Source organism: Oncorhynchus mykiss, chromosome 9, assembly GCF_057628025.1.
Source record: "Oncorhynchus mykiss isolate SJ-2025 chromosome 9, ASM5762802v1, whole genome shotgun sequence".
In the NCBI taxonomy this organism is placed as follows: domain Eukaryota; kingdom Metazoa; phylum Chordata; class Actinopteri; order Salmoniformes; family Salmonidae; genus Oncorhynchus; species Oncorhynchus mykiss.
In genome coordinates this window covers 6,234,593-6,252,059 of record NC_143030.1, presented here as the reverse complement: position 1 = coordinate 6,252,059, position 17,467 = coordinate 6,234,593, and the positions used below count along the sequence as shown (strand labels likewise).

Sequence of the window (17,467 nt, the reverse complement as noted above, 5' to 3'; positions counted from 1 at the left end):
CAGCTGAATATCTAGGCATCGGACAAGTAGGAGACTACAGCTGAATATCTAGGCATCGGACAAGTAGGAGTCTACAGCTGAATATCTAGGCATCGGACAAGTAGGAAACTACAGCTGAATATCTAGGCATCGGACAAGTAGGAGACTACAGCTGAATATCTAGGCATCGGACAAGTAGGAGACTAAAGCTGAATATCTAGGCATCGGACAAGTAGGAGATAACTGCTGAATATCTAGGCATCGGACAAGTAGGAGAATACAGCTGAATATCTAGGCATCGGACAAGTAGGAGACTACAGCTGAATATCTAGGCATCGGACAAGTAGGAGACTACAGCTGAATATCTAGGCATCGGACAAGTAGGAGACTACAGCTGAATATCTAGGCATCGGACAAGTAGGAGACTACAGCTGAATATCTAGGCATCGGACAAGTAGGAGACTACAGCTGAATATCTAGGCATCGGACAAGTAGGAGTCTACAGCTGAATATCTAGGCATCGGACAAGTAGGAAACTACAGCTGAATATCTAGGCATCGGACAAGTAGGAGACTACAGCTGAATATCTAGGCATCGGACAAGTAGGAGACTAAAGCTGAATATCTAGGCATCGGACAAGTAGGAGATAACTGCTGAATATCTAGGCATCGGACAAGTAGGAGACTACAGCTGAATATCTAGGCATCGGACAAGTAGGAGACTACAGCTGAATATCTAGGCATCGGACAAGTAGGAGACTACAGCTGAATATCTAGGCATCGGACAAGTAGGAGACTACAGCTGAATATCTAGGCATCGGACAAGTAGGAGACTACAGCTGAATATCTAGGCATCGGACAAGTAGGAGACCACAGCTGAATATCTAGGCATCGGACAAGTAGGAGCCTACAACTGAATATCTAGGCATCGGACAAGTAGGAGACTACAGCTGAATATCTAGGCATCGGACAAGTAGGAGCCTACAGCTGAATATCTAGTCATCGGACAAGTAGGAGACCACAGCTGAATATCTAGGCATCGGACAAGTAGGAGACTACAGCTGAATATCTAGGCATCGGACAAGTAGGAGCCTACAGCTGAATATCTAGGCATCGGACAAGTAGGAGACTACAGCTGAATATCTAGGCATCGGACAAGTAGGAGACTACAGCTGAATATCTAGGCATCGGACAAGTAGGAGACTACAGCTGAATATCTAGGCATCGGACAAGTAGGAGACTACAGCTGAATATCTAGGCATCGGACAAGTAGGAGCCTACAGCTGAATATCTAGTCATCGGACATTATCACTCTCACATGTATATAAAGAAACAATACCTTTTTGTAGCATTTCTGACAATGCACATGTATTTTTTAACCACTCAACTCAAGAGATCTAACACCGGGTCAAGCAACTCGGTTGCTCGACAACAACACAGCTGCACCAGGCTGACCAATCATAAGAAGTGGATGAGAACCAACCTAGGCTACTGTAGATACAAAAAGGGTTCCAATGGGAAGAACCCTTTTGGGTTCCATGTAGAACCCTATGTGGAAAGGGTTCTACATGGAACCCGAAAGGGTTCTACCTGAAACCAAAAAGGGTTCTACAAAAGGTTCTCCTATGTGGACAGCCGAAGAACCCTTTTTGGTTCTAGATAGCACCTTTTTTTCTAAGATTGTAGCTAGCTAAATGGTGGAATTCAAGCTGAGGTTAATCAAAAATGCACAAATATATTTTGATTAGCTATGTGGCTAGCATCAGTCAGCTGAAATCTAGCTAGCTAACGAACAGGCATAGAATGGTAGATATCTATATTTGATTATGAAAGGTTTTTACACAAATTACTTCAGCCATTAGCTAGCTAGCTATAGGGCCAGACAACAACAGCTGACCTCGACACAGAAGCTAGCTTACGTTAGCTCTCGTTCCAAATGCCGTTCCTACATTTTTGTTCTCTCCACAAAACTAACACCAAACTTTGGGCAAATTGTCACGCTGTTACCTTACAATACATGCAATAGGCTTTTACAATACTAGCTAGCTACTCTATAGTCCAAGCTACGGTAAGAGCTAGCCACAGGTGTGAGCAATCTACAAAGTACACTCAAACTGTTGTGATTAGAATGCTTATTTAGAATGCCCGGTTACATTTGACGCAACAGTTAGCGTTTGAGCTAGCCACACCTTTTTTTCACAGTCGCCATTTTGGACAAACACAGTCGCCATTTTGAACAAACACAGTCGCCATTTTGAACAAACACGGTCCACTCTGAGCCATTCGGGGTTGTTGTTTATGTATGTAGCTAGTGAGCTAAGCTGTAGCATTTAACAATGTCTCTCAAAAGAAGCCAACTCACAAATCCGGAAATTCTGGATATTTTTTTTTACAATTCTGACAATGAGTCTGAGTTTGAAAGTTAGAAATCAGATTCTGACAGTGACAGAGATTAGCTGCCCCCCAAAGCTTATAGCCATTTGAGAACCCTGAATCTGAGGACCCTTTGCCCACTGACGAAGTCCCAGGTCCCTTTGAAGATGCTGGTGGTGATGGAGGCAGACCAACAGTGGATGAAGTACGGGGTGGTCTGTGGTAGCTGGAAGGCCGCCAGCCATTTTCATCCTTCCTGGCCCTGCTGTTTGCTTTGATGAGTCCCAGTAGGGATTGCAACACCCCTTGCCATTTCCCTCTGAGGCAGAGTGCTTCAATCTGTCTCTGACAGAGGAGTTGGTGGGAGACATAGTGGAGGAGACCAATCACTATGCCTTGAAGCTACAGGAGAAGAGAGAGCCAGGAGTAGGGGGGCGGCACAACTACAATTAGTGAAATGTATACCTTCCTGGTGACAGTCCTTCTCATGGGGATAGTAAAGAAGAACTTCCTGAGAGATTACCGGAGCACAGATGCTATGTTTGCAACTCCCTTCTTTGCCACCCCGTCAACAAGGCTACTGCTCCTGCCAGCCTAAATGACCCGTTACTCAAAATAAGAAATGGTCTTAACAGCCTGACATCAGCATCTGATCGGGTCTTATGTATTGATGAGTCCCTGATGTCCCTGATGTCTCTGATGTCTCTGATGTCCCTGATGTCTCTGATGTCTCTGATGTCTCTGATGTCTCTGATGTCCCTGATGTCCCTGATGTCTCTGATGTCTCTGATGTCCCTGATGTCTCTGATGTCTCTGATGTCTCTGATGTCCCTGATGTCCCTGATGTCCCTGATGTCTCTGATGTCCCTGATGTATCTGATGTCCCTGATGTCTCTGATGTCCGTGATGTCCTTGATGTCCGTCAATATATTCCCTCCAAAAAAGGCATAGGTTTTGGGGTCAAGGTCTTTGTCATGTGCAACGTGAAGACAGGATTTGTCCGGGACATTATAGTTTCCACCACTGACATCCAGCATTATGAGGGGCTTGGGGCGTCCGGGTCCGTGGTGATGACCATGCTGGCTCCTCATCTCAGCAAGGGACACACTTTGTATGTGTGGACAATTGATGCAAAAGTCCCACACTTTTCCAGCATCTGATCTCCAACAGTCCAGTCGAACAGGAAGGGGATGTCGGAAGCAGGAACAGGAAGATGCAGAAGGGGGGGGGGGGTTCAAGGAGAACGGTCAACAGCTGGCAGTAAAGTGGCATGACAACGAGACGTCCCATTGCCTCTCCACTCCCTCATCCTACCCATTGCCTCATCACCCTCTCCACTCCCTCATCACCCTCATCACCCTCAGTCACCCTCACTCCCTCATCCTACCCACTCCCTCATCACCCTCTCCACTCCCTCATCACCCTCATCACCCTCTCCACTCCCTCATCACCCACATCACCCTCTCCACTCCCTCGTCACCCTCATCACCCTCTCCACTCCCTCATCACCCTCACCACTCCCTCAGTCACCCTCACTCCCTCATCCTACCCTCAGTCACCCTCACTCCCTCATCCTACCCACTCCCTCATCACCCTCTCCACTCCCTCATCACCCACATCACCCTCTCCACTCCCTCGTCACCCTCATCACCCTCTCCACTCCCTCATCACCCTCTCCACTCCCTCAGTCTCCCTCACTCCCTCATCCTACCCACTCCCTCATCACCCCTAGAGATATTTGGAACTCAGACATGAAAAGTTTAATTCAAAAGTGTGTTGATCAACAGTGCCAAACTAACAACTTTGCCATTTCACCGTCTTGACTGTATTTACAGCACCCGGCACCCATCTAGCTGGACTGGCCCTTGTGTTCCATATTTGTCAATAACTAGGCCATTCCAGTGGCTAATGCCCCCCCCCCCCCCCCCCCCCCCCCCCCCCCCCCCACCCAATGCCGGATTATATAAATGTATAGAATAGATAACTCTGCAACACTTTAGGCTAGAGACAAGCTTTAAAAGGCACGAGAAAGACCAAGCTCTAGGATACATGGGGACATCTTTATTTCCATTTGAGTCACTCAGCAGACACACTTTTGCCAGAGAGACTTACAGTGAAGTGCGTACGCGTTCCCTGTGGGAATCGAACCCACAACTCTGCCATCGAAAATCACCGTACTCTACCGACTGAGCCAGTCTCTGTGGTTCATTTATACGACCTTGAAAAGTCAATGACTTTAAAAAAATATATATATATTTTCTTTCACTTTGCTTTCAATGGGAATTGAGTCTTACTGTATTTTACAATGTAAAACTGTTGCAATTAATTGAGCTTCTTCTTCCGTCTGAAAACTGCAGACAACTACTTTTTGACCGTTCTATATTTTACAAGTACCTAAAATAAACAGCTCAAAATGTATTTGAGAGGGCAGCAGCCAGCAGACCAGGATTCAAACCAGCAACCCTTGGTAGTTATGTAAGCACACCACCTGTGCCATTAAGACACAGCAGACCTCTTGGCAGAGGACAAATTTAAGGTTACAAATGAACACTGCCAATTACATACGTTGAGTGGTGAAAAAAAAAAAAAAAAACAGGCTTTGCATGTGGAAATGTTATCTACTGTCATGTATTGTCATGTTGTGTCTTGTTCCTGTCCTTTCTCTTCACTCCGTCTCCCTCTGCTGGTCCTATTAGGTTACCTGTTCTTCCCCTCTTTCCCCCAGCTGTTCCTTGTCTTCTCTAAACTACCTCGTTCACCCCTTTTCCCACCTGTTCCCTTTTTCCCTCTGATTAGGTCTCTATATCTCTCTCTGTTCCTGTTCCTGTCTTTGTCGGATTCTCGTTTGTGTTACTCATGCCTGAACCAGACTATCGTCGTGTTTGCTGCAACCTTGTCCTGTCCTGTCGGAATCTGCCTGTTCAGCTAACCTTGTCCTGTCCTGTCGGAATCTGCCTGTCCATCTGAGCCTACGTGTGTTTCGTCATTAAAGAAACTCTGTTTTGTTAATTCGCTTTTGGGTCCTCATTCACGCACCTGACAGAAGAATCCGACCAAGAATGGACCCAGCGACTTCGGATCCTCTCCACTCAGCCGTCGAGATCCAGGGAGCGATGCTAGGCAGACACGAGCAGGAATTGTCTGCTGCTCGACATGCCGTTGAGACCCTGGCCACCCAAGTCTCCAACCTCACAGAACAGGTTCACCATCTCCGCCTCGATCCACCGGCCACTTCCAGGGCTTTCGAATCTCCGGAGCCCAGAATCAATAACCCGCCGTGTTACTCTGGGGAGCCCACTGAATGCCGCTCGTTCCTCACCCAGTGTGATATTGTGTTTTCTCTCCAGCCCAACACTTACTCCAGGAGCACTGCTCGTATCGCCTACGTCATATCTCTCCTTACTGGACGGGCTCGTGAGTGGGGCACGGCAATCTGGGAGGCAAGGGCTGAGTGTACTAACCAGTATCAGGACTTTAAGGAGGAGATGATACGGGTTTTTGATCGATCTGTTTTTGGGGAGGAGGCTTCCAGGGTCCTGTCTTCCCTATGTCAAGGTAATCGATCCATAACAGCCTACTCTATTGAGTTTCGCACTCTTGCTGCCTCCAGTGGCTGGAACGAGCCGGCTTTGCTCGCTCGTTTTCTGGAGGGTCTCCGCGCAGAGGTAAAGGATGAGATTCTCTCCCGGGAGGTTCCTTCCAGCGTGGATTCCTTGATTGAACTCGCTATTCGCATTGAGCGACGGGTTGATCTTCGTCACCGAGCTCGTGGAAAGGAGCTCGCGTTCTCCGTTGCCCCCCTCTCCGCATCACTACCATCTTCCTCTGCCGGCTCGGGTGCTGAGCCTATGCAGCTGGGAGGTATCCGCATCTCGACTAAAGAGAGGGAACGGAGAATCACCAACCGCCTCTGTCTCTATTGCGGTTCCGCTGGTCATTTTGCCACTTCATGTCCAGTAAAAGCCAGAGCTCATCAGTAAGCGGAGGGCTACTGGTGAGCGCTACTACTCCTGTCTCTCCTTCAAGATCCTGCACTACCTTGTCGGTCCATCTACGCTGGACCGGTTCGTCAGCTTCCTGCAGTGCCTTGATAGACTCTGGGGCGGAGGGCTGTTTTATGGACGAGACCTGGGCTCGGGAACATGACATTCCTCTCAGACAGTTAAGGGAGCCCACGGCCTTGTTCGCCTTGGATGGTAGTCCTCTCCCCAGGATTCAGCGTGAGACGCTACCTTTAACCCTCACTGTCTCTGGTAATCATAGCGAAACCATTTCTTTTTTAATTTTTCGTTCACCTTTTACACCTGTTGTTTTGGGCCATCCCTGGCTAGTTTGTCATAATCCTTCTATTAATTGGTCTAGTAATTCTATCCTCTCCTGGAACGTCTCTTGTCATGTGAAATGTTTAATGTCTGCTGTCCCTCCTGTTTCCTCTGTCTCTTCTTCACAGGAGGAGCCTGGTGATTTGACAGGGGTGCCGGAGGAATATCACGATCTGCGCACGGTGTTCAGTCGGTCCAGGGCCACCTCTCTTCCTCCACACCGGTCGTATGATTGTAGTATTGATCTCCTTCCGGGAACCACTCCCCCCCGGGGTAGACTATACTCTCTGTCGGCTCCCGAACGTAAGGCTCTCGAAGATTATTTGTCTGTAGCTCTTGCCGCCGGTACCATAGTCCCCTCCTCCTCTCCCGCCGGAGCGGGGTTTTTTTTTGTTAAGAAGAAGGACGGGTCCCTGCGCCCCTGCATAGATTATCGAGGGCTGAATGACATAACAGTGAAGAATCGTTATCCGCTTCCTCTTATGTCTTCAGCCTTCGAGATCCTGCAGGGAGCCAGGTTTTTCACTAAGTTGGACCTTCGTAACGCTTACCATCTCGTGCGCATCAGGGAGGGGGACGAGTGGAAGACGGCGTTTAACACTCCGTTAGGGCACTTTGAATACCGGGTTCTTCCTTTCGGCCTCGCTAACGCTCCAGCTGTCTTTCAGGCATTAGTCAATGATGTCCTGAGAGACATGCTGAACATCTTTGTTTTCGTTTACCTTGACGATATCCTGATTTTTTTCACCGTCACTCCAGATTCATGTACAGCACGTTCGACGTGTCCTCCAGCGCCTTTTAGAGAATTGTCTTTTTGTGAAGGCTGAGAAGTGCACTTTTCATGCCTCCTCCGTCACATTTCTCGGTTCTGTTATTTCCGCTGAAGGCATTAAGATGGATCCCGCTAAGGTCCAAGCTGTCATTGATTGGCCCGTCCCTAAGTCACGCGTCGAGCTGCAGCGCTTTCTCGGCTTCGCGAACTTCTATCGTCGTTTCATCCGTAATTTCGGTCAGGTGGCAGCTCCTCTCACAGCCCTTACTTCTGTCAAGACGTGCTTTAAGTGGTCCGTTTCCGCCCAGGGAGCTTTTGATCTCCTCAAGAATCGTTTTACATCCGCACCTATCCTTGTTACACCTGACGTCTCTAGACAGTTCGTTGTCGAGGTTGACGCGTCAGAGGTGGGCGTGGGAGCCATTCTTTCTCAGCGCTCCCTCTCTGACGACAAGGTCCATCCTTGCGCGTATTTTTCTCATCGCCTGTCGCCGTCGGAACGTAACTATGATGTGGGAAACCGCGAACTGCTCGCCATCCGCTTAGCCCTAGGCGAATGGCGACAGTGGTTGGAGGGGGCGACCGTTCCTTTTGTCGTTTGGACTGACCATAGGAACCTTGAGTACATCCGTTCTGCCAAACGACTTAATGCGCGTCAGGCGCGCTGGGCGCTGTTTTTCGCTCGTTTCGAGTTCGTGATTTCTTATCGTCCGGGCTCTAAGAACACCAAGCCTGATGCTTTATCTCGTCTCTTCAGTTCTTCAGTAGCCTCCACTGACCCTGAGGGGATTCTCCCTGAGGGGCGTGTTGTCGGGTTGACTGTCTGGGGAATTGAGAGGCAGGTAAAGCAAGCACTCACTCACACTCCGTCGCCGCGCGCTTGTCCTAGGAACCTTCTTTTCGTTCCCGTTCCTACTCGTCTGGCCGTTCTTCAGTGGGCTCACTCTGCCAAGTTAGCCGGCCACCCTGGCGTTCGGGGTACGCTTGCTTCCATTCGCCAGCGTTTTTGGTGGCCCACCCGGGAGCATGACACGCGTCGTTTCGTGGCTGCTTGTTCGGTCTGCGCGCAGACTAAGTCCGGTAACTCCCCTCCTGCCGGCCGTCTCAGGCCGCTTCCCATTCCCTCTCGACCGTGGTCTCACATCGCCTTAGATTTTGTCACCGGACTGCCTTCGTCAGCGGGGAAGACTGTTATTCTTACGGTTGTCGATAGGTTCTCTAAGGCGGCTCATTTTATTCCCCTTGCTAAGCTTCCTTCTGCTAAAGAGACGGCACAAATCATCATCGAGAATGTTTTCAGAATTCATGGCCTTCCGTCAGACGTCGTTTCAGATAGAGGTCCGCAATTCACGTCTCAATTTTGGAGGGAGTTTTGCCGTTTGATTGGGGCTTCCGTCAGTCTCTCTTCCGGCTTTCACCCCCAGTCTAACGGTCAAGCAGAACGGGCCAATCAGACTATTGGTCGCATCTTACGCATTCTTTCTTTTCGCAACCCTGCGTCTTGGTCAGAACAGCTCCCCTGGGCAGAATACGCCCACAACTCGCTTCCTTCGTCTGCGACCGGGCTATCTCCTTTTCAGAGTAGCCTCGGGTACCAGCCTCCGCTGTTCTCATCTCAGTTCGCCGAGTCCAGCGTCCCCTCCGCTCAGGCTTTTGTCCAACGTTGCGAGCGCACCTGGAAGAGGGTCAGGTCTGCACTTTGCCGTTATAGGGCGCAGACTGTGAGAGCTGCTAATAAGCGTAGAGCTAAGAGTCCTAGATATTGTCGCGGTCAGAGAGTTTGGCTCTCCACTCAGAACCTTCCCCTTAAGACAGCTTCTCGCAAGTTGACCCCGCGGTTCATTGGTCCGTTCCGTATTTCTCGGATCATTAATCCTGTCGCAGTGCGACTTCTTCTTCCGCGATATCTTCGTCGCGTCCACCCGGTCTTCCATGTCTCCTGTGTTAAGCCCGTTCTTCGCGCCCCCGCTCGTCTTCCCCCCCCCCCCCCCCCCATCCTTGTCGAGGGCGCACCTATCTACAGGGTCCGGAAGATTTTGGACATGCGTCCTCGGGGCCGTGGTCATCAGTACCTAGTGGATTGGGAGGGGTACGGTCCTGAGGAGAGGAGTTGGGTTCCCTCTCGGGACGTGCTGGACCGTTCGCTGATCGATGATTTCCTCCGTTGCCGCCAGGTTTCCTCCTCGAGTGCGCCAGGAGGCGCTCGGTGAGTGGGGGGGTACTGTCATGTTGTGTCTTGTTCCTGTCCTTTCTCTTCACTCCGTCTCCCTCTGCTGGTCCTATTAGGTTACCTGTTCTTCCCCTCTTTCCCCCAGCTGTTCCTTGTCTTCTCTAAACTACCTCGTTCACCCCTTTTCCCACCTGTTCCCTTTTTCCCTCTGATTAGGTCTCTATATCTCTCTCTGTTCCTGTTCCTGTCTTTGTCGGATTCTCGTTTGTGTTACTCATGCCTGAACCAGACTATCGTCGTGTTTGCTGCAACCTTGTCCTGTCCTGTCGGAATCTGCCTGTTCAGCTAACCTTGTCCTGTCCTGTCGGAATCTGCCTGTCCATCTGAGCCTACGTGTGTTTCGTCATTAAAGAAACTCTGTTTTGTTAATTCGCTTTTGGGTCCTCATTCACGCACCTGACATCTGTGGCACCTTTAAGATACGATATCACCTTCTGGTGTAATTAAAAACATCAAACTACGTTTTAAGTGAGAAGTAGGGATCGGTCTGAAGCAGAAAAAGAAAGGAGATTCCTACGAGCACCACAATGTCTACTCCGTCAATGCTCTACCAAGATTTTCCAGCACACAGCTTTGACCTACGACGGGCTATGTATGTGTGCATGCAGGTTGCTTAGGATTTAAACTTTCTAAAACAGCCTAATTCCTACTCTTCAGAGGAAAATTTACAGACACACACACAGTTTTTCCACATTTTATTGTGTTACAGCCTGAATTTAAATTGGATTCCATTAAGATTTTGGGTCACTGACCTAAACACAATAATTCATGTTTACAAATGATTTAAATATGAAAATCTGAAATGTCTTGAGTCAATAAGTATTCAACCCCTTTGTTATGGCAAGCCTAAATAAGTTCAGGAGTAAAAATGTGCAAAAACAAGTTGCATGGACTCACTCTGTGTTCAATAATAATGTTTGACATGATGTTATTAATGACTACCTCATCTCTGTACCCCCACACATACAATTATCTGTAAGGTCCCTCACTCGAGCAAGGAATTTCAAACACAGATTCAACCACAAAGACCAGGGAGGTTTTCCAATGCCTCGCAGAGAAGGTCACCTACTGGTAGATAGCAGACATTGAATATCCCTTTGATCATGGTGAAGTTATTAATTACACTTTGGATGGCGTATCAATACACCCAGTCACTACAAAGATATAGGTGTCCTTCCTAACTCAGTTGCCGGAGAGGAAGGAAACCGCTCAGGGATTTCACCATGAGGCCAATGGTGACTTTAAAACAATTACAGAGTTTAATGGCTGTGATAGGTAGAAAACCGAGGATGGATCAACAACATTGTAGTTACTCCACAATACTAACCTAAATGACAGAGGGAAAAGAAGGAAACCTGTACAGAATAAAAATATTCCAAAACCTCCTGTTTACTAACCTTTTTATTTTTTTTCTTTCACCCATTTTCGTTCCAATCTCATCGCAGCAACTCCCGTACGGACTCGGGAGAGGCGCCGCCCCATGGGTCTCCCGGTCGCGGCCAGCTGCGACAGTGCCTGGACTTGAACCAAGTTCTCTAGTGGAACAACTGCAATGCAGTGTCTTAGACCACTTTGCCACTCGGGAGGCACACAATACTAACCTAAATGATTTAATGACAGAGAAGCCTGTAAAGAATATAAAATATTCCGAAACATGCATCCTGTTTTGCAACAAGGCACTAAACTAAAACTGCAAAACATGTGATAAAGAAAATAACTTTATGTCCTGAATACAAAGTGTTATGTTTGGGGGCAAATCCAACACAACACATCACTGAGTAAAACTCTCCATATGTACAAGCATGGTGGTGGCTGCATCATGTTATGGGTATGCTTGACATTGGCAAGGACTGGGGAGTTTTTCAGGATAAAAAAAAGAAGCGGAACGGCGTTAAAAGCACAGGCGAAATCCTAGAGGAAAACCTAGTTCAGTCTGCTTTCAAACAAACATGGAGACAAATTCAACTTTCAGCAGGACAATAACCTTATACACTGGAGTTGCTTACCAAGATGACATTGAATATTCATGAGTGGCCTAGTTACAGTTTTGACGTACAGTGGCTTGAAAATCTACGGCAAGACAAGAAAAAATGGCTGTCTAGCAATGATCAAACACCCAACTTGACAGAGCTTGACGAATGTTTTAGAGAATAATGTGGAAATATTGTACAATCCAGGTGTGCAAAGCTCTTAAAGACTTAAACCAGAAAGACTCACAGCTTTAATCGTCGTTGCCAAAGGTGATTCTAACGTGTGTCGACTCAGGGGTTTGAATGTTTTATGACATTTGATATTTCTTTCATTAATTTTCAATACATTTACAAACGTTTCTAAAAAACATGTTTTCACTTTGTCATTATTATAGATATGATAGAGATAAAAGAGGTATGTATGCACTACCTTTCAAAAGTTTGGGGTCATTTATAAATGTCTTTGTTTTTGAAAGAAAATCTATTTTTTTTCGTCCATTAAAATAACATCGAATTGATCAGAAATACAGTGTAGACATTGTTAATGTTGTAAATGACAATTGTAGCTAGAAACGGCTGATTTTTAATGGAATATCTACACAGGCGAACAGAGGGCCATTATCAGCAACCATCACTCCTGTGTTCCATTGGTACGTTGTGTTAGCTAATCCAAGTTTATCGTTTTTAAAAGGCTAATTGATCATTAGAAAACCCTTATGCAATTATGTTAGCACAGCTGAAAACTGTTGTTCTGATTAAAGAAGCAATACAACTGGCCTTCTTTAGACTAGTTGAGTATCTGGAGCATCAGCATTTGGGGGTTCGATTACAGGCTCAAAATGGCCAGAAACAAAGCATTTTCTTCTGAAACTCGTCAGTCTTTTCGTTCTGAGAAATGAAGGCTATTCCATGCGAGAAATTGCCAAGAAATTGAAGATCTGGTACAACGCTCGGGAGCCCTAGGTATTGTGGTGCTGGAAAACCTTGGTAGAGCATGGGTGGAATAGCCATTGTGGTGCTTAAGAGAATCTTCTTTAGTTTTCAGCTTCAGACCAATGCCTACTTCTCACTTAAAATAGTTCACCTTTCTCATCGGTCTCTCTCTCTCCCCCTCTCTCTCTGCCCCCCCCCCCCCCCCCCCCCCCCCCCACCAGATTAATAAAGGCATGGTACCATTAGGTGGAATGTGTCCGGGAAAGGGAGATATCGATGAGAACTATGTTCCCATGAACGCTACCGACACCTCCCTCGTCTCCCTACCTCCTCCCTCCTTCCCCGACCCCACCTCCCTCATCTCCCTACCTCCCCCCTCCTTCCCCGACCCCACCTCCCTCATCTCCCTACCTCCCCCCTCCTTCCCCGACCCCACCTCCCTCGTCTCCCTACCTCCCCACTCCTGCCCCGACCCCACCTCCCAGGACCCTAACTATGTCACTATGACCCCATGCCCTGGAGAATTGCCTTCTCTGGGGAGACAGGTACCCCCGCCTGCACACCTGGTGTTCCGCTCCTCTCCCCACAACCCCCACACACGCCCCTCTCGCAGACACACCACTGGGGGAGGAGGGGGAGACACCCAACCACCACCCATTCACCGCAACCTCAAACCCCGGAAAGGTAAGTGTTTATGTATGGAAGGGTGTCCATGTCTGCTTACCATCATTTGTTTATGTACAGCATATGCAGCAGCCAGTGGCTGATAGTCTGCTGTACAGGCTGTTAGTCTGCTGTACAGGCTGCTAGTCTGCTCTGCTGTACAGGCTGTTAGTCTGCTGTACAGGCTGATAGTCTGCTGTACAGGCTGCTAGTCTGCTGTACAGGCTGCTAGTCTGCTGTACAGGCTGTTAGTCTGCTGTACAGGCTGCTAGTCTGCTGTACAGGCTGCTAGTCTGCTGTACAGGCTGTTAGTCTGCTGTACAGGCTGATAGTCTGCTGTACAGGCTGATAGTCTGCTGTACAGGCTGTTAGTCTGCTGTACAGGCTGATAGTCTGCTGTACAGGCTGTTAGTCTGCTGTACAGGCTGATAGTCTGCTGTACAGGCTGATAGTCTGCTGTACAGGCTGTTAGTCTGCTCTGCTGTACAGGCTGTTAGTCTGCTCTGCTGTACAGGCTGTTAGTCTGCTCTGCTGTACAGGCTGTTAGTCTGCTGTACAGGCTGATAGTCTGCTGTACAGGCTGTTAGTCTGCTGTGCAGGCTGATAGTCTGCTCTGCTGTACAGGCTGATAGTCTGCTCTGCTGTACAGGCTGTTAGTCTGCTGTACAGGCTGTTAGTCTGCTGTACAGGCTGATAGTCTGCTGTACAGGCTGTTAGTCTGCTGTGCAGGCTGATAGTCTGCTCTGCTGTACAGGCTGATAGTCTGCTCTGCTGTACAGGCTGTTAGTCTGCTGTACAGGCTGTTAGTCTGCTGTACAGGCTGATAGTCTGCTGTGCAGGCTGATAGTCTGCTCTGCTGTACAGGCTGTTAGTCTGCTGTACAGGCTGTTAGTCTGCTGTGCAGGCTGTTTGGACTGGTCTTGGTTTGGTCGTTCTCCATTTTGCATTAAAGGTGTTTACTGCTTTGGGGTTCCGTGGTGTTTTAGTGTGTGTGTGACTCAACGTTGCTTTATTGTGCTGCTTCACAGCTGTAACCTACAGTCTTCCTCCCGGTCTTTTTTGGTGGGAAGCCATGTGTTCTGATGTCACTGTTGTCATTAGGCACTTCTGATCGTTGATGAATGTGTCGTGCTCTGGGGGTGATGTCATAGGGTCAAAGGTCATCTGTCCAGTGGTGTTTGGCTCGGGCTTCAACGGGCTGCTGCTTCTATGTTTGTTTGGTCTTATGTCTGATGGACACTGATGTACATGAAATCAAAATCTGTACATCTAGACATTGTTTTATGTTGAACGAATCAGGTTTCAGCCCCATGTCCCTCCACCCAAAACCCCTGGGCTTGGAGAGAACTGACTCACAGACTGTTGGAGAGTTCACACGGGCAAGGAGACGTCGGGGTATGTACTAGCCACACGACAGGGCTATAGCAGTGACATAAGGAAATGTCAATTCATATGTAGTGGTGTTGTTGTACAGTGTTTGTGGGGACTCGTGTGTGTGTGTGTGTGTGTGTATGTGTGTGTGTGTGTGTGTGTGTGTGTGTGTGTGTGTGTGTGTGTGTGTGTGTGTGTGTGTGTGTGTGTGTGTGTGTGTGTGTGTGTGTGTGTGTGTGTATTGTTCCCAGGTGAAGAAACGTATTGCTAGTCACGGTTGAATCATGAGGTTGATCTGTGTTCTGTCATCCATTATAATAGTATGTATTGAGTGCCTCTCCTTGGTCCTGCATACACTGCACTACGTCTATCCTTCTTCCTCTCTCTCTCTTCCTCTTCCTCTCTCTCCCTTCCTCTCCCTCTCTCTCCCTTCCTCTCTTCCTCCTTCCCTCCCTCTCACCGTCTCTCCCTCTCCTTCCCTCTCTTCCTCCCACTCTCTCCCTCCTTCTCCTTCTCACCGTCTCTCCCTCTCCTTCCCTATTTTCCTCCCACCCTCCCTCCTTCTCCCTCCCTCCTGCTCACTGTCTCTTCCTCTCCTTCCCTCTCTCCCTCTCTTCCTCTCCTTCCCTCTCTCCCTACCTCTCCCTCTCTTCCTCCTTCTCCATCCCTCTCTCCCTACCTCTCCCTCTCTTCCTCTCCTTCCCTCTCTTCCTACCTCTCCCTCTCTTCCTCTCCTTCCCTCTCTCCCTCTCTTCCTCCCCTTCCCTCTCTCCCTCTCTCCCTCTCTTCCTCTCCTTCCCTCTCTCCCTACCTCTCCCTCTCTTCCTCCTTCTTCCTCCCTCCCACTACCCCTTCTCTCTTTGTTACTCCCATCCTAGTATGATGTAGTGACTGGGTCTCCCTGGTCCTAGTATGATGTAGTGACTGGGTCTCCCTGGTCCTAGTATGATGTAGTGACTGGGTCTCCCTGGTCCTAGTATGATGTAGTGACTGGGTCTCCCTGGTCCTAGTATGATGTAGTGACTGGGTCTCCCTGGTCCACACTAGTGTTGAATAATGTAGCTAATGTAATGTTCCTGGGTTAGCTAGCATGGCTAATGTCCCTGAGTTAGCTAGCAGGGCTAATGTCCCTGAGTTAGCTAGCAGGACTAATGATCCTGAGTTAGCTAGCAGGGCTAATGTCCCTGAGTTAGCTAGCAGGGCTAATGTCCCTGAGTTAGCTATAGCAGGACTAATGTCCCTGAGTTAGCTAGCAGGACTAATGTCCCTGAGTTAGCTAGCAGGGCTAATGTCCCTGAGTTAGCTATAGCAGGACTAATGTCCCTGAGTTAGCTATAGCAGGGCTAATGTCCCTGAGTTAGCTAGCAGGGCTAATGTCCCTGAGTTAGCTATAGCAGGACTAATGTCCCTGAGTTAGCTAGCAGGGCTAATGTCCCTGAGTTAGCTATAGCAGGACTAATGTCCCTGAGTTAGCTAGCAGGGCTAATGTCCCTGAGTTAGCTAGCAGGGCTAATGTCCCTGAGTTAGCTAGCAGGACTAATGATCCTGAGTTAGCTAGCAGGGCTAATGTCCCTGAGTTAGCTAGCAGGGCTAATGTCCCTGAGTTAGCTATAGCAGGACTAATGTCCCTGAGTTAGCTATAGCAGGGCTAATGTCCCTGAGTTAGCTAGCAGGGCTAATGTCCCTGAGTTAGCTAGCAGGGCTAATGTCCCTGAGTTAGCTAGCAGGACTAATGTCCCTGAGTTAGCTATAGCAGGGCTAATGTCCCTGAGTTAGCTAGCAGGGCTAATGTCCCTGAGTTAGCTAGCAGGGCTAATGTCCCTGAGTTAGCTAGCAGGACTAATGTCCCTGAGTTAGCTAGCAGGACTAATGTCCCTGAGTTAGCTAACTGCTGTTTACTGAAGTCCACTATCATCTCTTTTGTTTTGTTGACGTTGAGTGAGAGGTTATTTTCCTGACACCACACTCCGAGTGCCCTCACCTCCTCCCTGTAGGCCGTCTCGTCGTTGTTGGTAATCAAGCCCACCACTGTAGTGTCGTCTGCAAACTTGATGATTGAGTTGGAGGCGTGCATTGCCACGCAGTCGTAGGTAAACAAGGAGTACAGGAGAGGGCTGAGAATGCACCCTTGCGGGGCCCCAGTGTTGAGGATCAGCGGGGTAGAGATGTTGTTTCCTACCTTCACCACCTGGGGGCGGCCCGTCAGAAAGTCCAGGACCCAGTTGCACAGGGTCGGGTCGAGATCCAGGGTCTCGAGCTTGATGATGAGTTTTGAAGGGTACTATGGTGTTGAATGCTGAGCTGTCGTCAATGAACAGCATTTCTTACATAGGTATTCCTCTTATCCAGATGGGTTAGGGCAGTGTGCAGTGTGGTGGCGATTGCATCGTCTGTGGACCTATTGGGGCGGTAAGCAAATTGGAGAGGGTCTAGGGTGTCAGGTAAGGTGGAGGTGATATGGTCCTTGACTAGTCTCTCAAAGCATTTCATGATGAGAGGAAGTGAGTGCAATGGGGTGGTAGTCATTTAGTTCAGTTACCTTAGCTTTCTTGGGAACAGGAACAATGGTGGCCCTCTTGAAGCATGTGGGAACAGCAGACTGGGATAAGGATTGATTGAATATGTCCGTAAACACACCAGCCAGCTGGTCTGCGTATGCTCTGTGGACGCGGCTGGGGGATGCCGTCTGGGCCTGCAGCCTTGCGAGGGTTAACACGTTTAAATGTTTTACTCACATCGGCCACAGAGAAAGAGAGCCCACAGTCTGTGGCTTCGGGCCGTGTCCGAGGCACCGTATTGTCTTCAAAGCGAGCAAAGAAGTTGTTTAATTTGTCTGGGAGCAAGACGTTGATTGA

General features: G+C 48.6%; 1 protein-coding gene across 3 annotated transcripts in view; it reads left to right on the top strand.

Annotated features, from left to right (window-relative positions):
• Positions 1–17,467, top strand: part of LOC110531342 (GRB2-associated-binding protein 1) — a 61,779-nt gene that overhangs the window by 34,903 nt on the left and 9,409 nt on the right. For 2 of the 3 annotated variants that reach the window (XM_036989229.2, XM_090183357.1), the window contains 2 exons: positions 12,800–13,262; positions 14,541–14,636. In XM_036989229.2, the coding sequence (XP_036845124.2) occupies positions 12,800–13,262; positions 14,541–14,636 (559 nt within the window). The remainder of the gene's footprint in view (positions 1–12,799; positions 13,263–14,540; positions 14,637–17,467) is intronic. The other variant, XM_090183356.1, reaches the window with a different exon arrangement.